Source organism: Terrapene carolina, unplaced genomic scaffold (assembly GCF_002925995.2).
Source record: "Terrapene carolina triunguis isolate 2854851 unplaced genomic scaffold, T_m_triunguis-2.0 Scaffold139, whole genome shotgun sequence".
Classification (NCBI taxonomy): Eukaryota; Metazoa; Chordata; order Testudines; family Emydidae; genus Terrapene; species Terrapene triunguis.
Window position 1 is genome coordinate 9,492,178 of NW_020664490.1, and position 25,414 is coordinate 9,517,591.

The 25,414-nt window shown below is 46.3% G+C and overlaps 1 protein-coding gene across 1 annotated transcript in view; it reads left to right on the forward strand.

Annotated features, from left to right (window-relative positions):
- The window catches only part of LOC112121265 (neurobeachin), a 959,539-nt gene that overhangs the window by 140,642 nt on the left and 793,483 nt on the right, over window positions 1–25,414 (forward strand). The window contains exon 5 of the mRNA XM_029911962.1: window positions 6,108–6,229. Coding sequence (XP_029767822.1) covers window positions 6,108–6,229 — 122 coding nt within the window. The remainder of the gene's footprint in view (window positions 1–6,107; window positions 6,230–25,414) is intronic.

Sequence of the window (25,414 nt, forward strand, 5' to 3'; positions counted from 1 at the left end):
CCAGGGAAGCAAAATGTGCTTGCAGAGTCCCATGGCAGACATTTTGCAGTCGACCATAATTGGAATTCTACGTCTTGATACTGCACAATATTTTCACCCTATGGGGAACCCCAACCAGGGATCTCTCAAGCAAACAGGAAATGCATCACATATTGCTCCAGAGGAGCGCTAGGACATTACTCCCAGGGTGATGCTGGATCAGTTCAACCATGCCTGGCCCCTGTTACCGCTCCTGCCATGAGTTCTACACAAAATCTGGCAGAACAGAGTGAGGGTCATTTTGATCGCCCCCTTCTGGCACAGACATTTCTGATTTCCCAAATTCCTATGTATGTCATCCCTAACACCAATCATCATGTTAATGTTCCCCAAACTCCTGACCCAGTGGAACTGTAAGATCTGCCATCTCCAACTCAGGGCGTGGTGTTTGGATAGATATCATCCTTAGAATGTTCATGCTTCTCAGCTATATAAGACTTCCTCTCCAATGGTAGAAAGAACTTTACTAGAAAATGTTACCTTGTTAAATGGAAATGCTTCTCTTCTTGGGCCCAACAAAGAGGCATTCTCCCAGAGGCTATGAATGTTCTGCCTGTCTTGGACTATATACTATCTTTAAAGACATCAGGTTTGTCCATCAGCTCCTTGCAAGTCCACTTAATGGCGATCAGCACATACTATCCGCTTTCTCAGGGCTACTTGGTCTTCACATATCCACTGACCAATATTGTGGAAAGGCCTAATAAGAATCTTCCCACCTATTCAGAAGCCTACACCCCAGAACCTTGTTCTGTCAGTACTCACAAAACCCTCTCTTTTAGCCTTTAGCTACTTGCTTCATATCTCTCTTTTATTGTAGGCATCACCTCAGCGAGAAGGGTTGGCGAATTTAGAGCGATGACAGATCCTTCACACGCTATCTTTCATAAGAATGAGGTTTCTTTGTCTGCACTCCAAATTCACCTCTAAAGTAGCTTCAGAATTTCACCATAACCAATTGATTCACTTACCTGTGTTCTTCCCAAAACTGCATGCTTCTACACAGAAACTAAGACTCCACTCCCTTGATGTTCAGTGGGCTTTGGCTTTCTACCTACAGGGATTAAGACAAATCAGGAAATTCCTGAGGCTGTTCATCACTATAGCAGAAAGAGTCAGAGACCATGCCATCTCCACCTGGAGAATCTCCAAATGGATCTCTGCCTGCATTCTACTTTGTCAGCTTCCCCCACCTCCCCAATGGGATAAGAGCTCATTCCATCAGAGTGCAAGCAACAACTACGTCATCTCTTCAGAAAATACTCCTCCTGAACATCTGTAAAGCACCCATGTGGAGCTCCATTCACAAATTTACAAGACATTATGTCCTGGTGCAGGACTCTTCTACTGATGCCTCATTTGGGATGGTGGTACTCTGTTCAGCCTTATTGTCTACATCCTTGCATCATCTTCCTCCTTAGATAGCCTTGTCAATCAGCCACAGTGGAATACAATAGGGACCATCACTTGAAAAGTTTACTTACCTGTAACTGGAGGTTCTTTGAGATTAGTGGTTCCTATCTGTTTTGCGTTACCAGCCCTTCTCCTCCTCTGCTTCGGATTTTATCTGACTCGTGGTAGAGAAGGATCTAGAAAGAGCCAGTCCACCTCTCCATTTATTCTGTCAGTCAGAGGCATGAGGTGAGCCAGGGCACATGCGCAGACTATGTTCAAATTCTCCATCTCCGGGTGCATGATACACATACTGTGGCAAGCCATCTCCTTCGTCTCGACAGACTTAGCACTTCCCCCTCTGGTGATGGCAGGTCTGGGGTAATCTGCCCCACTCAGGGCAGGGTTTGCCTTCCCCCTTCTGTGCTCTCTTGGTCATATTTTCAGGGTAGGCCTCAGGGTCAAACAAAAAGGAAACAGTCTTGTAAACAAAAAAACCCAAGGGGATACCTTTCGTTGCCTCCTTGCTGGTGCAGGGTGTTGTCCTCTTGGTTGCCCTGGGATGTCAGTCCTTCCCCTAGCAGGCAATCAGGTCTGGCTGTTTCCCCTATGGCAAGGAGCACAGCCTCTCACCCTGGAGCAGCTTATTTCCCTGCTGCCACTAGCCTGGCAGCAGCTTGTCTGTCTGTCTCTCTTTTCCCCCTTTCTCTCAGCAGAGGAGGGGTTTTAAAAGGCCTCAGGCAGCCCTTAATTGGACTCAGGTTTCCCTAAGTGACCTGAGGTAACCTTGTCTCTGCTGGTAGGGAGGAGGACCTTTAAAGTTCTAGGGCTAACACATCTGCCTTCCAGCAGACATCTGGCCTAACTTTGTCACAATACGTAACCCCACAGTGGACTACAGATAAGGACCATACATCTTGACTATCCTCCAGTTGCAAGTAATCTCCTCTATCATTCGGGAGTGTATTAGCAGGAGTGTTGTCTGTAAGATGTGGAAGGTAATTGTCCTGCTCTGCTTGGCACTGGTGGGGCCTCAGCTGAAGTACTGTATTCAATTCTGGGAGCCACAGTTTAGGAAAGATGTGGACAAAATAGAAAGAGTCCAGAGGAGAGCTACTAAAATTATGAAAGATTTAGAAAACCTGACCTATGAGGGAAAGGTTAAAAAAAACTGGGCATGTTCAGTCTCGAGAAAAGAAGAATGAGAAAGAACCTGATAAGTCTTCAAATGTGTTAAGCGCTTTTATAAAGAGGATGATGAGCAATTGTTCTCCATGTCCACTGAAGTAGGACAGGAAGCAATGGCCATGGCCTGCAGCAAAGGAGATTCAAGTTAGATATTAGAAAAAAAATAATTCTCCAAGAATAGTTTAAGCATTGGAATAGGCTTCGCAGGAGGTTGGCTTAGAAACTTCCAGTTCCACAAACACCTGTCAGGGATGGTCTAGGTATATCTGGTCATGCCTCAGCACAGGGGGCTGGGCTTGATGACTTCTTGAGGTCCCCTACAGCCCTATGTTTCTATGAATTTGTGAATTTTCAACAATAGAATTAAACTTTTGTGGTATACAGTAACTCCTCACTTAAGGTCATCCCGGTTAACGTTGTTTTGTTGTTACATTGCTGATCAATTGGGGAACGTGCTCGTTTAAAGTTGTGCAATGCTCCCGTCTAACGTCATTTGGCAGCCGCTTGCTTTGTCCACTGCTTGCAGGAAGAGCAGCCTGTTGCAGCTAGCTGGTGGGGGCTTGGAACCAGGGTGGACTGGCAGCCACCCTATCAGCTCCCCGCTCCCCTTAGTTCCCTGTGCTGCAGCCACCCAGCAGGCTAGCAATTGCAGCTATACCCCCCCCCCACTGCCATGTGCTGCTCCTGCCCTCTGCCTTGGAGCTGCTCCCTGAGCCGTGCAGGGGGGCAAAGGGAGGGGGGCTAATGTCAGGGTGCCCCCTCCCCCCTGCTCCTACACCCCACTTACCCCTTCTTCTCCATATAGAGCAGGGTGGGGACACAGACAGAGAGCCTGGGGCAGCAGCTGCTGTCTCAACTTCCTGATCCACTTAAAAAGAATGCACTTAAGAGTGGGTCAGCTTACTTAAAGGGGCAGTGTGCATCTCTCTCTCTCTCCCACACACAAGGTGTGTGTCCGTCTCTGTCTGCGATGCTATCTCCCCTCCCCTCCATTCCTGCTGCCTTGTAGAGTGAGAGGCTACATTAACAACGTGTTAACCCTTGAGGGCTCAGCCGAGTGCTAGTTCATCATTTAGCACGGGTTCTCAAACTGGGGGTCGGGACCCCTCAGGGGATCATGAGGTTATTACATGAGGGGTTGGGAGCTGTCAGCCTCCACCCCAAACCCCGCTTTGCCTCCCGCATTTATAATGGTGTTAAATGTATAAAAAAGTATTTTTAATTTATATTGGGAAGTCGCACTCAGAGGCTTGCTATGTGAAAGGGGTGACCAGTACAAAAGTTTGAGAATCACTGATTTATCAGCAAGGCATTCCCTAGGAAATATCCTACCCTCTTCCACCCTCTAACTTCACCACCTCAACAAAGCTTCGCAATCATCATAGCTGTGAGCAGTATTAAATTGTTTGTTTAAAACGTATACTGTGTGTATATCTATATAATATATAGTCAAGTATCAGAGGGGTAGCCGTGTTAGTCTGAATCTGTAAAAAGCAACAGAGGGTCCTGTGGCACCTTTAAGAATAACAGAAGTATTGGAGCATAAGCTTTCGTGGGTGAATGCCCACTTCATCAGACGCAAGTAATGGAAGTGGGCACTCATCCATGAAAGCTTATGCTCCAATACTTCTGTTATTCTTAAAGGTGCCACAGGACCCTCTGTTGCTATATAATATATAGTTTGTCTGGTGAAAAAAATTTCCCTGGAACCTAACCCCCATTTACATTAATTCTTATGGGGAAATTGGATTCGCTTAAAGTTGCATTTTTCAGGAGCATAACTACAATGTTAAGTGAGGAGTTACTGTATTCGGGACTAAAAAGCGTGACACCGTTCAAAATGGAGAACATTTGAGAAGTGTGCACATAGCATGCTTTTTGATGCTATGTAAATAATAGGTGGTAGGTATTCTGTATTTGTGTATAGTAGAGCCTTTCTGGAGGAACTCCCTTCCCCAAGGAACTCAGTATAGTTTCACACCACTCTGTCTGACTATAATACTTTACTTGTATTCCCTTATTGTTTGTAGTATCAGATGTTCCTCCTCCATCCCCTCAAAACAGGAAAATAAATTACAATCCCCCATGCAAACTGAGTTTATTACATACTAGCTTATGTCGGAGTTGAGGCAGTTCTAAATCTTTCCCAGGAGGAGTGTCACATGTGATTAACCTATTCTGCTCTTAGGCAGTCCTCCAAGTTGCTTCCCATTTCTATAGTCCCTAATTAGGATACCACAAATGCGAACTTTCTCTTTTAAATTATTGAAATGTATTAATCTTTCCCTGCTCAGGGAATGCTAGTTATTCTAGTTTGTTCAGTAATACATATTTGTTCTCTGTTGCTCATTCCCTCTTCACACATTCTTCTGTCCCTTGGGAAAATGCACCAAGGTGGGGCTGTTTTGGAGTGGGCAGAGGGAAAGCCTAGTAATGATCAGTGATAAAAACTAAATAGAACAATGTAAAAATGTTTGTTTGACTAACATACTCCTTAAAATGACCTTGATAGAACTGAAAAAGGTAGACTGTTTGGTTTTCGAATTAAACTGACCTAATTACCTAGCAAAATACTTCCTTCTATATACTTTCTTATATCATGTACAAAAAGTGAGAAAATATTGTGTGCAGATAGTTGTACAGAAGGCTGATGTTCCCTAATTTCTATTATCTAGAAATATGCTATATTTTGTTTGAAGAAAGCACTCATAATTGGGGCTTTGCCATAATAATCTGTAGTATCATAAACGTTTAATTCCGAAAAGCCATTAAAGTGATTTGCTTTAGTTGTGGGTACCATACTGAGAAAAGAAGAGTTTTATATCTTGTATTAATTATCTCCATACAACAAGCCAAAGTCTTCAGTCAGTCACAGCCTAGAAAATGAAACAATTTTTCATAAACACCAACATCCATGGCACTGCATCAAATCACATCCTTTGATTTCCACACAGGTCACTCTCTAACATTTATTTAATTTTATCCTCAGAGTCAGTTATTAAACTTCTCCACTTCGTCACTATATAACATCAATTCAAATGTCATGGAAACAGCAGGATAGTGTTTTCAAATCCTTACAGGGCATATTTAAAAAAAATGTAACTTGTTGAATCTTTTGTCTTGTTATCTAGTATGAATAATGTGCTCCTGGCATTTAAATGGATTTTGCAGTTGTCAAAAGTTGAATTTTGTGTTTTAACACCCATAAAAGTAATTTACTCCCTGGCATTTTCTACTTTACTCCTCCTGTAAGGTATTAATATATAATTTAATTGATTTTATTAATATCTCCTCAAGTCCTCCATTAATATAATTTATGTAGTTGGAGAACTGAAAACAAGAAAATCTCATAAGAGTAAATAAACATTAAAGCATTTATAGTGCAGTGATTGTCATTTTTGTGGGTCCTTTCAAAATAGTTGTATTTGATTAAACACTGCAAATCCACATACTTACATTAGTAATTTGTACTCTTTCCTTTTCTGTAGGCAATTGCATTACCTCCTATTGCTAAGTGGCCTTACCAAAATGGGTTTACTCTTAACACCTGGTTTCGTATGGATCCATTAAACAATATTAATGTAGATAAGGATAAGCCCTATCTCTATTGGTAAGTAACTCGTATATATTATTTTATTTTGGTCTCCTTATAAATAGTTAATTCTAAAATACAAATTAGTAGTCAAAGCTTTTTTTTTGCCAGCATTTCCAGATTTTAATAAATTTTACTTTGTTAGAAAGTTCTCTAAGGTTGTCTATGCTATTTATTTCTTAACAAGGTTTGAAATGCAACAATGCAAGCAATATGCCTTTTAGATCAACCATAAAACAAAATGTACTGTGTTTTAAGAATTAATTTAAGAAATTATTTCCTGTCAGTACAATTTGGGGATGTGCCTTTGTAGTGTAATATTTTTTCATTAGAGACATTTAAGGCTCCACTGATCTTCATAGTTCTATGACCTTATGAGAGAAATTTGCTGTGCTCCCAGCGCTGCTTTTTATACATTTATTATAGGCTTCTTTAAGGTATTGATAATGGAATGATAAAGTCTCAAAAAGGAAAATGCCTGCTCCACCACCAAACAGGTCCCATTAAAAAGAAATGTAAGCAGTAGTTCCTAATAGTATGCTAACAATGAATGCCGAAAATGGAAGGAGACATCTTTACTCAGTTTCTCTCTCTGCTATGAAGAAAATGATGACTCCTTTGTAAAGCACTATGGATTAATAGTACTATCTCAGAGATAAATGATGATGGTGGTTTTATTATAGCAGTTAGTATTTTAAATTTATTTGTATTCAGTTTAAACAGGTGCTTCATCTGGGTGGTGAAAACATGGGTTGTTTCATTTATAAGGAAGAGGAAATCAGTTTGGGTATTTGCTCAAACTAGGTAGCCTTAGTTGGAATGGGAAAAGATAGGAGACAGTAAATCTATGAATAGGAAAAATAGCCTCAGTGTTAGTGAAAGATCCACAGTGTTATCAAATTCTCTGCATTACTTAGTTCATTATCTTATACATTGTATCTTTCCATTTTACTTTCTGCTTCTACTCTTTTTAAATCACAAAAACTTCTTAAGTTATAGAACGTTCAGCAATGTACATATAATTTCAGCAGGTATGCGGGTTCCCCCACCCCCATCTCGCCACACCCACCAAACAAACACAAACAAAAAGGCCACTCCTACACAGTATCTGAAAATAATGTATTTTTTATCGTTTTCCTTACTGATCAATGTATCAAATATTACTATATGTTTAAATCTTCTGCATATTTTGGATAACTATAAAAGGGAAGTTTTAAAGTTGTTTTTTATCTGTCTTGACTTTCCGTAAGTTTATAAAATAGAAAAAATGTAACAATATTCAATAAATCGGGTACAGAAGAGGGCACATTAGACAAGTAACCATACACAACATTGATATTTATGTGGACATATCTAGTAAAACTACATATAGTCATTTGGGGCACAAAAACTTGTGGGAGTGCTCAAGTGAAGGAAGGATGACTAGTTCAAATAGAGTCCTTTTTGGGATGCAGAGTAGGATGGATGGGGAATAGCTTGATCTTGAGGAACAGATTAGGGCACTTTTCCCAATCTCACTCTGGATGAGAAATTTCCTTTAATTCCCCAACCTCCCTTTCTTGTTCATCATTAGAAGCAGTTTAACATTGGGACTCATCACTTCTACTCAACTGAACTCTTTTTAAACTGTAAGCCATGGAGAGGGCTTATCAACCTTTTACTTTCTTCCATCAGCCAGGGATAAACACACACATACAAAACACTAATAAATAGGAGCAGGGACACTTAACATGCTTAATGTATCCCTTTCAGATTCCACCCTTGCAAATAGAATGGACTTAAGTAGTCCGATTAGTCTGAGAATTAGTCTTTGCATCAGAATGGGAAGTAATTTATTCAGATAGGAACAGTCCCAAGGCTGTACAGTTGCAGACGAAGAAGTTGCGGGGTCTTCCTCCTCTGGACTGCCCCCTATTGATGATAGTGCGCAACAGGACCTGCTGCACAGGATTGTCCACAATATGGGGCTCCAGGCTAAGGAAGTGGTTGAGTCGGAGGACCCGATGGTTGATATTTTAGCTCCTGAAGGGCCATCCAGGGTAATACTGCCCCTTATAAAGAACGTTAAAGCCACCGCAAAATCTCTGTGGCAAACCCCTGCCTTCATCCCCCCGACAACCAAGGAGGGGCGAAGGAGAGGAAGTATTTTGTACCCTCTAAAGGATACGAGTACTTATTCTCTCACCAACAGCCCTACTGGTGGCGGTAAATGAGAGAGAGAGATTGGAGCAACAGGGCCTGACTCCCAAGCCAAAAGATTCCAAAAAGATGGATCTCTTTGTCTGGAAGGTCTACTTGACTAGAGGGCTCCAGCTGAGGATCGCTAACCAGCCAGCAACCCTCAGCAGATACAATTTTAATTCATGGGACTCCATGATGAAATGTAAGGAGCTTGTGCCTTCTGACTCTAAGGCAGAGTTTGTGGTTATAGTGGAGGAGGACAAGGTGGTGGCACGGACCTCTTACAGGCCTCACTCGATGCTGCGGACTCAGCCGCATGGATCTTGTCCTCTGGCATAGCCATGAGGAGGAGGTTCCTGGTGTGGGGGTGCCCCCCCCCCCCCCCCCGCCCAAGTTAAACAAACTATTCAAGACCTGCCTTTTGATTCATAGATTCATAGATTCTAGGACTGGAAGGGACCTCGAGAGGTCATCGAGTCCAGTCCCCTGCCCGCATGGCAGGACCAAATACTGTCTAGACCATCCCTGATAGACATTTATCTAACCTACTCTTAAATATCTCCAGAGATGGAGATTCCACAACCTCCCTAGGCAATTTATTCCAGTGTTTAACCACCCTGACAGTTAGGAACTTTTTCCTAATGTCCAACCTAGACCTCCCTTGCTGCAGTTTAAGCCCATTGCTTCTTGTTCTATCCTCAGAGGCTAAGGTGAACAAGTTTTCTCCCTCCTCCTTATGACACCCTTTTAGATACCTGAAAACTGCTATCATGTCCCCTCTCAGTCTTCTCTTTTCCAAACTAAACAAACCCAATTCTTTCAGCCTTCCTTCATAGGTCATGTTCTCAAGACCTTTAACCATTCTTGTTGCTCTTCTCTGGACCCTTTCCAATTTCTCCACATCTTTCTTGAAATGCGTTGCCCAGAACTGGACACAATACTCCAGCTGAGGCCTAACCAGAGCAGAGTAGAGCGGAAGAATGACTTCTCGTGTCTTGCTCACAACACACCTGTTAATACATCCCAGAATCACGTTTGCTTTTTTTGCAACAGCATCACACTGTTGACTCATATTTAGCTTGTGGTCCACTATAACCCCTAGATCCCTTTCTGCCGTACTCCTTCCTAGACAGTCTCTTCCCATTCTGTATGTGTGAAACTGATTTTTTCTTCCTAAGTGGAGCACTTTGCATTTGTCTTTGTTAAACTTCATCCTGTTTAACTCAGACCATTTCTCCAATTTGTCCAGATCATTTTGAATTATGACCCTGTCCTCCAAAGCAGTTGCAATCCCTCCCAGTTTGGTATCATCTGCAAACTTAATAATCGTACTTTCTATACCAATATCTAAGTCGTTAATGAAGATATTGAACAGAGCCGGTCCCAAAACAGACCCCTGCGGAACCCCACTCGTTATGCCAGTACTGGAGGCAGGGGTGGAGCACTGCCTGCTGCCAGAAGTAACCAGCTGCCAGTGTCCACCCTGAGCCATCTCCTCCTCCACCAGTGGTGTATCAGCAGTCCTGTGTCCTGGGACAGCTACCTCAGCTGTCTCCACATGGACACTGTCCAGGAATTGCTCGTGGATTCGGATGCTTCTCAACCTAGCCACCTCCTCCTGTAGCTCTCCCACCTGCTGCCTGAGAGATTCCACCAGCAGGCACCTTTCACATTGGATGGTCCCCCCAGCCTGGATATCAGTAAGTGGAAATTGCAAGTTACAGTCTCTGCAAAACCACACCAAGATCTGGGTAGAAGCATCCATGCTCAGGCGCTCTGTCTGGCTACAGGCGCAGGTGGAGGAGACAGAAGCAGTGCTGGCACAGGTGTTGCGGGTCTTCCTAACCATCGTAAGCCTCCCTCTGTCAAACTCCCGTCTGCAGCCCCCTGTCCGCCCAAAAGGGTGCTGTATTGCTCCTCCTTCACCTGGAGAACTCCCTTGCGAAACTCCCTGTTAGCAGCCCCTGTTCGCAAACGCCCTCAACCTCAAGGACACGTACTTCCACATCTCTGTAATTCCTGCCTACGGATGATTCCTCAGGTTCGTGATGAACTACAACCATTACCAATTCACGGTCCTCCCCTTTGGCCTGTCAACGGCCTCCCAAGTGTTCACCAAGTGCATGTTGGTCGTGGCTGCCTTCCTACGCTGGATGCAGGTGTAGGTAAATCTGTACCTCGATGACTCGCTGAGGGAACTGGGATTGTTTAGTCTCCAGAAGAGAAGAATGAGGGGGGATTTGATAGCAGCCTTCAACTACCTGAAGGGGGGTTCCAAAGAGGATGGAACTCGGCTGTTCTCAATGGTGGCAGATGACAGAACAAGGAGCAATGGTCTCAAGTTGCAGTGGGGGAGGTCTAGGTTGGATATTAGGAAACACTGTTTCACTAGGAGGGTGGTGAAGCACTGGAATGCGTTACCTAGGTTGGTGGTGGAGTCTCCTTCCTTGGAGGTTTTTAAGGCCCGGCTTGACAAAGCCCTGGCTGGGATGATTTAGTTGGTCCTGCTTTGAGCAGGGGGTTGGACTAGATGACCTCCTAAGGTCCCTTCCAACCCTGATATTCTATGATTCTATGAAAGGTCAGCTTCATAGGGTCCACCTTCGACAGGTTGGGTCTCCTACTCAATGAGCACAAATCAATCCTATCCCCAACACAGAGGATAGAGTTTATCAGAGCAGTGTTGGACTTGGGTCAGGCCAGGGCATCATTGCCATAGGCTCATTTTTGGTCAATGGCAGACATCATACAAAGCCTCAGACAGTACCCTACTATCACAGCAAGGGGTTGCTTAAGGCTCCTTGGCCACATGGCAGCATGTACATATGTGGTACAGCACGCGAGTCTGAGGCTCAGGCCTCTCCAAGGTTGGCTGGCCTTGGCCTACCATCCGGGGCGCGACAGCCTGGACAAGGTGGTCACCATTCTTGTGCAGGTTCTCGAGTTTCTACACTAGTGGCTCAACCCTCAGGATCTATCTGGGGGAGTCCCATTCAACAAGACCCAGACCGCTCTATCCCTGGTGACAGATGCATCGGCAGTGCGATGGGGTGCTCACCTGGGGGAACTACAGACCCAAGGTCTCTGGTTGCAGGACAAGCTCTCACTCAACATCAAGGAGTTGAGAGCAGTCCAATGGGCATGTCAAGCTTTCCAAGCCCAATTGTGAGGGAAGTGCATGGGTGTCATGACAGAGAACACGACTGATGTTTTAGATCGACAAGCAAGGTGGGTCTTGTTCCTCTCCCCTATGTTGGGAAGCCCTCGAGCTGTGGGACTTCTGCATAGCCCACTCTATTCACCTGGAAGTGGCTTACCTCCCAGTTCTCAGAACGAGTTGGCGGACTACCTCAACAGATCCTTCCACAATTACGAGTGGTCTGTCCACCCAGACGTAGTGCACAACATCTTCCAGAGGTGGGGAGTTCCCCAAATTGACCTGTTCACCACAAAGAGCAACAGACAATGCCCTTGATTCTGTTCCTTCTGGAATCAGTCTGGGCTCTCTTGCAGGCACGTTTCTCCTCCCTTGGACGGACAATCTATTGTATGCGTTCCCGCCGTTTCCACTCATCCACGAGATTCTGCTCAAAATCCACAGGGACAAGGCAGTGGTCATACTGGTAGCACTGGCCTGGCCTCACCAGCTCTGGTTCGCCATGCTCCAGGAGCTGTCAGTGGATGCTCCAATTCATTGCCCCTGGTTCCGGACCTGATCACCCAAGAGTGTGGTTGGCTTCATCATCCTGACATCAAGTCTCTTCACCTCACCACTTGGAAGCTTCATGGCTAAACCTAATGGAGCTCATGGGCTCGGAGTCTGTTAGGGAGGTCCTACTTGGTAGCAGGAAACCCTCCACCAGGGCTACCTACCTGGCCAAGTGGAAAAGGTTTTTAATCTCGTGTTCTCAGGATCCTGCTCATCCGATGGAGGCACCCAGACCGCTTATCCTGGACTACCTACTACACTTAAAACAGCAGGGCCTCTTGGTATCGTCTCTCAAGGTCCACCTGGCAGCCGGCCATTCTGTCTTTGCCAACCCAAAGGTCAGTTGTTTCCTGAAAGGTCTGGACAGGCTATACCCGCATATTAAGCAACCAATGCTAGCATGGGATCTCAACCTAGTCCTTTCCAGGCTAATGGGACCCCAGTTTGAACCCCTGGCGACTTGTTCACTGCTCTACCTATCATGGAAGTGACCTTCCTAGTCGCCATCACTTCAGCAAGGAGTGTGTTGGAACTTAAAGCCTTAACCTCTGGCCCTCCGTATACCATCTTCTATAAGGACAAGGTGCAACTTAGGCCTCACCCGGCTTTTCTCCCAAAGGTTATGTCCCAATTCCACTCCAACCATGACATTTTTCTACTGGTCTTCTGCTCTAAGCCTCATGCAGACAGTCGAGAACAAAGGCTAAACTCCCTGGACGTTGGAGCGTTGGCCTTTTACAGTGAACACACAAAGCCATTCCGTAAGCTGAACCAGCTGTTCGTGGCAATCGCAGACTGGATGAAAGGCCTCCCGGTCTCGTCACAGAGGATTTCATTGTGGATCACGTCCTGTATCCAGGAATGCTATGAGTTGGCAAAAGTACTGGCTCCTGCACTAATGGCACATTCCACAGGAGCGCAGACCTCCTCAGCGGCATTCCCGGCCCAGGTCCTTACCCAGGATATCTGCAGGGTGGCGGCGTGGTCCTCGGTTTCTTCTGTCATCTCTCACTGAAGATATTAATAAAACCAGTGGATTTTCTCATGAATGAAAAAGAAAACTTTAATTTTTTACATTTATTAGCCCATCAGGTTCTTCATATGGGCATACAAGAAAGTAATTGTCCTTCACAGACAGGAAGAAACACAACATAAAAGGAATGTGGTTAATCAGGCAGCAACTTTATTAATTTATCTGGAAACTATCCAGCAATAACTCATAAAGTACAGGTCATCATTGCTGGATTAAGAGACTATGGAAGTGGGGTTGTCGTCTTGCTGTACTAGACATTAGGAGCCCCAACCCCATTCCTCAGATTCTGCAGTGGATGCCTTCCCTTAAATCCACTTCCAGTTCCAATTTATAAGGGAACCGGAGCCTCTGTAGAATGAATACTTAGAATAATAGAAGATTAGGGTTCGAAGAGACCTTGGGAGGTCATCTAGTCCAACCCCCTGCTCAAAGCAGGACCAACCCAACTAAATCATCCCAGCCAGGGCTTTGTCAAGCTGGGCCTTAAAAACATCTAAGGATGGAGATTCCACCACCTCCCTAGGTAACCCATTCCAGTGCTTCACGACGCTCCTAGTGAAATAGTTTTTCCTAATATCTAACCTAGATCTCCCTTACTGCAACTTGATACCATTGCTCCTTGTTCTGTCATCTGCCACCACTGAGAACTGCCTAGCTCCATCCTCTTTGGAAGCCCCCTTCAGGTAGTTGAAGGCTGCTATCAAATCATAAGAATGGCCGTACTAGGTCAGACCAAAGGTCCATCCAGCCTAGTATCCTGTCTACCCACAGTGGCCAATGCCAGGTGCCCCCGAGGGAGTGAACCAAACAGGTAATGATCAAGTGATCTCTCTCACCCTGAGAACCAGGGCATGTGATCTGGAAACATCTGTTAATTGTCCGAAGAAAGCCTTGTCTACCTCATCCTTCTGGTTTTGTGGTCTATTGCAGACGCACACCACGACATCACCCTTGTTGCTCTCACCTCTAAACTTAACCCAAAGACTCTCAACAGGCTTTTCTCCAGTTTCAGACTGGAGCTCTGGGCCTTTTCCTTCAACAAGGAGGATGGATGAGAACACGACTTGTGCCTCAAACTCCTTTATCCTTCTTCCAGAGGCACATAGTCTGCAGTGACCAGCTCAAGATCATTCTTGGAAGTATCATTGGTGCCCACATGGAGAAGTAGGAAGGGGTAGTGGTCCAAGGGCTTGATCAGTCTCGGCAGACACTCTGTCACATCCTGAATTCTAGCTCCAGGCAGTGGACATCTGCCACAAGGAGGCACCAGCTATTAGTTTGGCTGACTTCCCTCCACCCTCCAGTTGTGTTCCCAGATAGTTCACAATTTCTTTCCTCCTTCAAAAATATATCTGCTCCCCTGTTGGAGAGGTACACCCCATCTCCCTTGAATAATTCAGGTACCAAATATCCACTAACCTATAGGATAAGGGTACCCATAAATTTCGTAGGGTATGGAAATAAGATTTGGGTATAGTAGGTTGGGCCTGAATTACATAGCATCAGGTTCCTATAAAATACCTGGTCAGGAAGAAGTCTAGAGCGCTCTTTTAGTCTTTAGCTCTATAGGCTATCTTTTTATCTACTTATCATTCTATCAACTCAGCTTGTGCAGTATAGTGTAACTACTCAACATTCCTAACTATTGGGGAAGCCAGCACCATCATGTTATCGAGCATGCCAGGAGTAAGGCTGGTCATAGTATTTCTTCTGTATTTCCCGCAGCTGCTTTAATGTGCTGTGAGCCCTCTGGCGTTTGCCTTCACTTTCTTCAGTATCTGATCACGTTCTGCCTGAGTTGATGCTGCTATTATCATGTCATCTGCTATTATATGGACTCCTGAAATCGCTCCATATGTATCACTATTCTTTTGTTGAAATACTTCTCAAGTTGCCTTTTATTCCAAAAGGTAGATGGAGAAACTTGTATCTGTGCCACGGTGTACTGAAGGTGAATCATTGAGATGACTCTTTAGCTAATGTAATTTCCCAATATCCATCTTTATTACCTACTGTAGTGAATATGCTTTTACGAGCTTGTTGGCACTGAACATCTGCTTGTGTGGGGATGGAATAATACTGGCCCAGTATAGCCTTATTCAGGTCTCTGGGATGCAAACAAATCCTAAACTTGCCATTTTCCTTCAGTTATCACCAAGCCGATAACCCATGGAGTGGGTACGTTCACTTTGGCTATGACCCTTTCCTTTTCTAACTGCCTGAGTGCATCTTTGAGTGTGTGTCACTACAAAAGGTATATTTCTGCAGCTGTGTATGACGGGTGACTGATGGGTTTGTATATATGGGATGCTTCCCACAGAACTCTTGTTCCCGTGAATACTGCTGGATATTGCACAGTCAATTCAGTGCTGGGTGCCTTGGTGTGCAGCATACCTATTCCATGTATTAGGTGTGGCTCTCTGTAAGCTTCTCTGCCTACAAGTGGTGTTGTGGATGCCTGATGCTATTTCTGCACTATATACCAGGGATGTGATTCCCAGCTCCTGTACACATACTCATGCTAACTCAATGAGACCTTGTGCGATTATAAACATAGCATAGCCATGGTAGCATGGGCAGGGGTGACACGGCTTAGCCATTCTGAGTACAAACCCACCTGAACCTCTACGGGGTAAGTACTAATCTGTGCCACCACTACCCACGCTGCCATGGTTACTCTATTTATACTTGTGCTAGTTCATTGAGCTTGCACTATACATTGATTCATATCCCTTGCTATGTAGAAGTAGCCTTAGAGGTGATGAACTGAGGACTGAGCTTGTTCTTGTCTGTTGCTGCTGTTAGTGTGTCCTATTCAGAGTCTATTCTGGAACTGCCGTATGCTAGAAGTGCAACATCAGACAGTTTTATCTGGATGAGACCTGGTATCTGTTTGAAAAGGTGAATTGGTAAAGCCTTAGCTTCTGCCCCAGTATTAAGCTTGAACTTTAAGTACATTCCTCATATACAGTGTAGAATACTAAGGTTCTGTGGAGTGTGGATACTTGTATCGACCAGATGAGATTGCTCACATTCTATTTCAGCCAGAGATTTGTGGCTTTGTCTTTTGTGTAAGTTTGCTACTATAACATGGATGAATAGTAATTTAATTTTCCATGTTAGAGACATGTTACTCCAAAAGCTGGGCAGACTCTGGGTAGGTGTATCTTTCCACAAAGTGTGCTCAGTTTCTTTGTGTGAGCTTTGGTGTGTCTGCTTTGCTCTATGAAGTGGCTAGGCCTTGACCGTGCTGCTCTGAATACTCTTTTGTGCAAGAGCCTGCATCAGCTTGTCACTATGCCACCCACACATGATCTCTCTTTGTTTCTTTGTGGTTTGTGAGGCTCTGCAAATCTCTTTTTGCAAGTCAAAATGAGCTGCTTCAACCTTTACTTTTGTCCTTTTATCAGTGACACTGAACACAGTTTTATCTCGGAGCATGTCATTTTCAGAGACTCAATTTCTTGTTTTTTGCCTCAGCTCTGTGACATACTTACCTATTTACTGTTTTCCTAGATGTGTGTGAGACCAGAACTGGTATTGTTTAGACATCATATGTTTCTTAGAGTTACAACAGTTCCTAAGCATTGTTAATACCTCATCCAGTGTGGGAGCATTTTCAGTTGGCTGCTGTAAGAATGTGTGTTAAACTTTCAGAGCCTCTTCTCCCACTCTGTGCAGTAAAATGGCTACTTATGTCCTCTTCTTTTTTTTTTAATTTGCTTCTGAAGCTTTCATAAAGACGTGGTAGCGTTGTTCCTGTCTCTTCCAATTTTCAGCAAGATTACCAATTAAAAGATAAAGGTCAGAGTGGCTTGCAACCCTCCACGTTCAGATTTTTTAAATACTATTTTCTAGTTTAACTGCTTTATTTTTGGTTTCATGTTTGTGTACTCTCTGTATTTCAGTACTCTGTACCTTCTGTTTGGCTCCTGCTGGTCTGTGGATTGCATTTCTTGTCTGTGTGTAGCAGTTTACAAAATTTACTAATCCGCCGTGCTCCTGACAAAAGCAGCCACTGCTTGCAGAATGTCTGACACCATGTTGTGTTTTCTAGCACGACCAGGCAGCTGAGAGTATCTTCCTTGTGAGTATGCTGCAGCCTTTGTACTTCAGGAGCCCCAAGTCAGACTAGGAATATAAAGTTCTTAGAGTGCTTGCTCATGTCCATTCCATATTAGATGTGTGTGTGTTTGCCACATGCACCGGTGCCAGAAGTTTTTCCCTTAGCAGTATCCATAGGGGACCGGCTCTGGTGCCCTGTGGAGTGGCACCTGCATGGTGCAGCATAATGGGCGCCGCCAGGTCCCCCCACCCTCTGTTCCTTCTTGCCGCCAGTGACGGTGCTGGAACTTCTGCTGCTTCGGCTAGTGTTGTTTCATTCTCAGTTCTTGCAAACTTTGAAAGCCTGTAATATATTTGTATATAGTTAGTAGTTCTTAGTTATCCTTAGTAGTAGTTCTCAACTCTTCATCAGTCCTGAACAGGACTCAGCCAGGGGATGGGGCATGCCCCGGTACCCAGGCTTTAAGCCCTGTGATCGTTGCAAACGGCCTATGCCGATCAGTGATCCACTTATCAGCTGCCTAAGGTGCTGCTTGGGCGAAGGGCACATAAGTGACAAATGCATATCTGCAAGTCCTTCAAATCTAGGATGAAGAAAGAGCACGAAATCCGTCTGAAAGCGCTCCTGATGGAGTCAGCACTCACTCCAGCACTGGAGCAGCGGTCCGACTCTGCACCGAGAACCGCTGCCTCTGTGTGCAGTGCTCCACCAGCGCCAACCATGAGCTGACATCAGTCCCCCTCCATGGCTCCGGTGAAGAAGCCGAAAAAGACTGGGAGGGGAAGATCTCCTACCTCCCATAAGGGAAAGGAGAAGGCTAGGGGCGAGCCACGACCCATGCCGGGCAGCTCAACACCCCCATTGGGAACTTGGGCTCCACCTCAAGTTCAGTGGTGCAGCCCATCCCATGCTTCGCCTGCAACCACAGATAGCGGTGCAGGCCCTAGCCAGCTTCAGGTGCCATCAATGCCCGAAGCTGTTCGAGCATCTCGAGATCCTGATGCCATCCACACTAGCTCCCGCAATACCCGTCTTGGGGAAAACCCACCTTGGGACCTATGCGTGTGTCCCCACCTCAGCTGTACCGATCCCCATTGAGAGGGACGTCCCACCAGCATTCGCCTGCCCAAAGTCGTCACGCCTCAGGACTGGAGAGGCAGGCTCAGCAGCGCCCTCTTCGGTCCCCACACCGGGGACACCGATAGAGGGACTCGTGGTGTACCTTGCTGGTAGATTGGCGCAGACCCTCTGAGGCACGTGCCACCCAGCAAGAACTCCGGGACTGGCCCCGACCTTCTCCAAGGGCCGTCCTCACGTGTCTCCAAGAAGGAGGTCACCCTACTCAGGACGATCCTCCCGGCAACCGGCACATAGTAGCTCCCAGTCCCGTTCGATGTCCCGGTATCGGTCAAGTAGCATGAGGCGTGGATCGCTGGGTATCCGCTGCAGATCCGCCTAACACCGTCTGTCCCCGAGAGTCCAACCAAATCAGTCTCGCTTGGACAGCTCAGCTTCGGGATGCAGCAACCGGCACCAACTGGATAAGAGCCACCTTGGAGAGGCCAGTGGCCTTGGTATCCCGTCCCCTTCTTGTGCTCGAGGCTTCGGGAGATAAGTCCCCACAGGTCCAGGAGGACCCAGGGAAGCAAGCTGCTGGACCACCAATGGACGTGGAGGTTCCCACGGCACTGGCATAACCTCATCTGGAGACAACGAGGACGATCATGGGCCCCCCTCACCCAGTTCCTCAGGATGACACCAAAGTGCACCAGGAACTATTGAAGAGGATCACTTCTAACCTGGGGCATCCGGTCAGATGAATGGAAGAGCCCTAGGACTCTGTTTGACGTCCTCAGCTCCTGCCAGGGTGGCTCTCCCTCTTCACAAAAGGGTTTCCAAAATCACTGATGCCCTGTGGCAGACCCCCATCTTCCCTGGCCCCTATTTCTAAAAGGGCCGAATGCAAGTACTTCGTGCCAGCCAAAGGGCATGAGTACTTATACTCCTAACCAGCCCCTATTTCCCTTGTGGTTGAGGTGGTTAACCACAGGGAGAGGCAAGGAAAACCCAGGACCATCCCCAAAAATAAAGACTCAAGGAGGCTGGATCTCTTTGGACATAAGGTTTATTAGTTTTCCAGCCTTTAGCTGAGAGTGGCCAACCACCAAGCCCTCCTTGGCCGATCTGACTTTAATATGTGGCAAGCCATGGCCACGTTCGAAGGGTTGCTCCCTGAGGCTTCCAAGAAGGAGTTCTGAGTGATCCTCGATGAGGGCACGACTGTGGCCCAGATGGCCCTCCAGGCGGCATCAGATGCTGCCGCCCGCACAATGGCTTCTGCTATCTCCATGAGGCAAGTCTCTTGGTTGCTCCTCTCTGACTTGTCCACCGAGGCCCAGCAGTCATTGCAGGACCTGCCCTTCGATGGTGGGGCCCTATTTTGGAGCAAACAGACAGCAAGTTGCATGGCCTTAAGGACTCCTGCACCACCCTGAAAACCCTGGTCTCTACATCCCAGTCTCAGCATTTAAGCTGTTCAAACTGCAGCAGTCTGAGGGCCAGGGGAGCCAGCCTCGGCAGGACCAGCCCCATAAATGAGCCAAGGATTACGGTCATTTTGAGGGTGTGCCCAAAGGCGACCTACCAGACTATTCCTCGGATCCATCTTTCCCAGAGTTCTCCGACCATCTTTCCCCTTTCCACCCGGTGTGGACTGCTATAACTTCAGACCGCTGGGTCCTTACCACAGTGGAATGAGGTCATACCCTCCAGTTCCTTTCTACCTCCCCTGCCCACCTGCTTTCCCCGTCCCTCTTCAGGGACCCCCTCACGAGAGTCTCCTCGCGCAGGAGGTAAAGGGGTTACTACAGCTGAGTGTGGTGGAAGAAGTTCCTCTCAAATACAGGAACAAGGGGTTCTATTCCTGGTACTTTTTAATCCCAAAGGCCAAGGGTGGTCTGCGGACCATCCTGGACCTGTGAGATCTCAACAAGTACCTACAGAGGCTAAAGTTCCGCATGGTGTCTCTGGCTTCTATTTTCCCCTCCCTGGATCCGGGAGACTGGTATGCCATCCTCGACTTGAAGGACGCATACTTCCACATAGCGATCTTTCAAGGACACAGACGCTTCCTCCAGTTTATGGTGGGGCCCCACCACTACCAGTTTATGGTCCTTCCATTCGGCCTGGCAACAGCACCGAGGATGTTTACCAAGTGCATGTTGGTGGTAGCGGCTTACCTCAGGTTTCGGGGTATCCAGATCTACCCATACCTCGACGACTGGCTCATCAAGGATGGCTCCAGGTCTCAAGTCCAAACGAATGTTGTGGTGCTTCCAGCCACATGCCGCTCCCTGGGCCTACTGGTGAACAACAAAAAGTCGACGTTATTGCCAGTGCAGAGGATAGAAATCATTGGAGCGATTCTTGACTCTGCCTGTGCCAGAGTGTTCCTGCCGCTGGAAAGGTTCCACATGTTGGCGAACCTCATCGCGGAAGTCTCTGCGTTCCCTCTGACTACAGCCAGGGTCTGTCTGCGCCTGTTGGGCCACTTGGTAGCGTACACTTACATGTTCTGCCATGCCAGGCTCTGGATGTGGCCCCTGCAACAATGGCTGGCATCAGTCTATTGCCAGTCCCGAGACCCCCTGGAGAAGATCGTTACCATTCCCCAGGCGATACTTACTTCGCTGAGATGGTGGACTGACCACAGGACAGTCCTGGAAGGAGTTCCGTTCGACAGCCCTCCTCACTCCATCGAGTTGGTGTCAGATGCCTTGGACCTCGGCTGGGGGGGCACATCTCAGCAACCTCCCCGGAGGAGGCATGGTTACACATAAATGTCAAAGAACTCTGAGCAGTCCAGCTGGCGTGCGGAGTCTTCTTGCCCCACCTGTCGGGCAAGGTGGTACAAGTCCTGACGGACAACACAGCCTCAGTGTTCTACATCAACAGCTAAGAGGGAGCATGCTCTTCGGCTGTCTGTCAGGAGGCACTCCACCTGTGGGATTTCTGCATCAGCCATGAAATCCACCTGGAAGCTTGTCACCTTCCCAGCATCAGGAATATGCTGGCAGACCAGCTCAGCAGGGACTTCTCCTCTCACAACGAGTGGTTGCTCCATCCAGAGGTAGCCTGCATGATCTTCCAAAGGTGGGGAACTCCCCAAGTAGACCTGTTCGCTACCAGACAGAACAGGAAATGCCACCGGTTTTGTTCTCGACAGGGTCTGAGCAAGGACTCCCTCTCCAATGCCTTCCTCCTGTCACGTTTCCTCCGATTCCACTCATCTGCAGTGCCCTGGCAAAGATCAAGAGAGATGAGGCACAGGTTACCATGATTGCCCCAGCGTGGCCTCGCCATCATTGGTTCGACATACTCATGAGCCTGTCAGCGGCACCTCCCTGGTCCCTTGCCTAGCCGACCAGACCTGCTGTCACAGGACCTCGGTCGGCTCTTACACCCCAACCACGGGTTCCTCCACCTCTCGGCATAGATGCTGCGTGGCTGAACCCGGAGGAGTGGACCTGTTCGGAAGGAGTCCAATAGGTCCTCCTGGAAAGTAGGAAGGCCTCAATTAGACTGACTTACCTGGCCAAGTGGACGAGGTTTTCCTGCTGGGCATCCAAACGGGGGGTGTCTCCCCCATTCCTCCATACAGGCTGTCCTGGGCTACCTGCTCCATTTGAGGAACCAGGGCCTGGCACACTCTTCCATTAGAGTGCATCTTGCGGCGATTTCTGCTTTTCACCCGCCGATCCAAGGACAGACAGTGTTCTCCCATGACATGACGGTCAGATTCTTGAGAGGGCTGGAGAGACTCTTCCCACAGGTGCGGGCTCCTGTCCTGCAGTGGGATCTTAACTTGGCCCTTCCTAGGCTCACTGGCTCACCCTTTGAACAGCTGGGTTCCTGCTCCCTTTCCCATTTGTCATGGAAGGTCTCAATCCTGGTGGCGGTGACATCGGTGAGACCGGTCTTGGAAATTAAAGGCTTGATCTCAGAACTGCCGTACACGGTCTTCTACAAAGATAAGGTTCAGTTGCAGCCCCACCCGGCCTTCCTGGCAAACGTGGTCTCCGCCTTCCATATGAACCAGGACATCTTCCTCCCGGGGTTCTGTCCCAAAGCACCCATTAAAGAGAGGCATCTTCATGCCCTGGATGTCCGGAGGGCTTTGGCTTTTTACTTAGAATGTACCAAGACTTTCCATAAATCGACTCAACTTTTCATCTGTACAGCGGATAGGATGAAGGGTCACCCGGTGTCCTCGCAGAGGATTTTGAATTGGATTACCTCATGCATAAGGACCTGCTATGACCTGGCAGGGATTCCGCCGCCGCCGATCGTTAGAGCCCACTCGACGAGAGTGCAGGCGTCTTCGACAGCCTTCCTGGTGCACATCCCTATCCTGGACATCTATAGAACTGCGATGTGATCCTCCGTCCACACGTTTACTGTTCATTACGCCATCACTTAGCAGGCCGGGGTGACACTGGGTTCCGCAGAGCTGTGTTGCAATCTACACGTCGGTGAACTCCTACCCATCTCCAGGGGTCTTGCTTTGGAGTCACCTAATATGGAATGGATATGAGCAAGTACTCAAACAAGAAAACAGTTACCTTTTCTGTAACCGCTGTTCTTTGAGATGTTCGTTCCACAACCCGCCTTCCTTCCCCACTGTTGGAGTTTCTGGCAAGAAGGAACTGAGGGTGGGGGAGCTGGCGGCGCCCCTTATATCGTGCCATGTGGGTGCCACTCCAGAGGGCGCCAGAGCTGGTCCCCTATGGATACTGCTAAGGGAAAAACTTACAGCACCAGTACATGTGGCGAGCGCACACACCTAACATGGAGTGGACATGAGCAACACATCTCAGAGAACACCGGTTACGGAAAAGGTAACTGTCTTTTTAAATCACAATCCTCTTTAATAGATAGTTACCAAGATGGCTCCTATAGACTCTGAGGATGCATTGCAGACCTCTGTGTGCTTGCATCATGTGAGAGACCCCTTATGTGGGGAGGCCCTCCAGTGATTATGCATGATTAATTTTCAAGAGACAGTACCACAGTATACTACAGGAGAGGACAGGGCATATATACCTTCCCCAGAAAAGTGTCCAGGGGCCAATGGCTTATCTGAGCTCCTCTGGGCAGTTCACCAGCTCAGGTGATGCTTCCCCCCTCCCAACTCAAGGGGAGGGCCCTTAATGGAGCTAAGATTCCTTTCTTCCTGCTGCCTAGGCAAAGACCCCATATGTATGAACTAGTGGGGAGTGCAATCTCACAAAAATTTGAATGCCAAAACTGAGCATACTCAAGCATATTCTATGTGGAAGAGATCATCCTATCAGAATCTGAACTTGCCAGCTCAGTGGAGGAAACTCAGAACAACACACAGTCGTGTCCTTTATAAAAAATGCATTAGGCTTAAAGCAGCCAACCAGTCTACCAGTAAAAATTTGAAGCTGGACAAATTCAGACTAGAAATAAGGTCCACATTTTAACAGTGGGGAGAATTAATCATTGGAACAACTTACTACAGGTTGTGGTAAATTCACTATCACTGGACATTTTTAAATCAAGACAGGATGTTTTTCTAAAAGAGCTGCTTTACTGCAAGCACAGCTACTGGACACGAAGCAGAAATTATTACAGGGAAATCATATACCCTTTGTTATGCAGGGGATCAGACTAAAATCAGATGATCACAATGGTCTCTTCTGGCCTAAATAATCTATGAATATATAAGGGAGAGAGAATGAATTGTAATTGTGTAGGGGCTGGTTGTGACTCTGTAGTAAAGGTTGAGTGATCTTTTGCGCTTAAAGCAGGGATTCATTATCTTTATTATGCATGGAAAATGTAGCATATCCTCCCTAAACTTACAACAGTTACTCTGAGTACAGAATGAATTTTCTAAGAATTGAAAAGCAAAGCTGTTAATTAGTTTGTTAAAAACTAATTAAAAACTGCATCCTTTAAGAAATTTAGAATCTGCGTGTCTTTTTGTCATCCCAGATTTTCTTAACAGACTAACATAGGCTCTTCAAACTTTCCACAGAGTTAAAGTTAATTGAAATTTTGTGCTTAGGCTATATTTGATTAAAGTAGGTTGTAATTAAGCTAATTTATTAACTATCTAATAGTTCCTGACCTGACCCTAACTGTATTATAACAATCTTGTATGCAACAATTGTATTAGTTGTAATGAGTCAGCCCTATGAGGAAGACTGGACATATTTGTGCACAGTAAAAGGCAACCAAACAACTTTGACTCTGTCCTGTAGTGAACACCATGATGGGGTTAAAATATATGAAAAATGTCTTTTAAAAATCAGTTTAATGCAATCTGGGACCACAAAAACTAATGTGTTTTCATAATTGTATTGCTGTCATGGCATTGCTATCAGGAAGAGTGAAGTTTGTTTGGTTGCCTGAACTGTGTATTTCCATACCTTAATATGTTTGGATTTCTTTTCTTTGGGTTTTAATGCTTGCATTTGGGATAATTAATCCCCGTAATGTATTTTCCCTTTTAAGTTACTGATATGTAGTCTCAACCTTAAGTGCATTTTAACATAGTTTTTTGTCTTGGCACGTAGCTTGTGAGCCTTGATGAGTGACAGGATAATTGAGCTGTTGATAATGATAGAGACAGAAGAGAGTTTGGATGAGAGGAAATAGAGGTTTTCACTGAGTTAAAACTTTAGTTGGTAGTTGACAGAATTGCATATGTGGGACTGAGCAGTTGAGATTCCCAAGGAATAAGTTGTAGAAGGAGAAGAGAGGACCAAGGACAAAATCCATTGGGACACTGATGAAAAGCGGGCAAGGGCAGAAGACGGAAGAGCTCCTGACGAAGTTGTGGAAAGTAGAACAGTAAGCTGAATATTAAAAACGAGAAAGCCCAAAGAGGGAGCAAATGGCAATTGAAAGCACAGGGATGAATGTAAGATGAAGATAGAAATGACTAAAAAGCACTGTCATTTGTATTCTTATGGTAAGTCTTAAGAGGATTGTACCGGGGGGAGGAGAAGTCAAGGCAAAGGAAAAAACACCATTGTCAAAGCACCTGGATTTAAAGGGGAGGAGGAAAAGGGATGGTAGATGGAGTGGCAGATGGGGGTAAAAGAGGCTTTTTTAGGATAGGATAATTCAGTCATTTTAGAAAGCAAAGGGGAAAAGAAATTAGATGAGATGTGTAGGGGACAG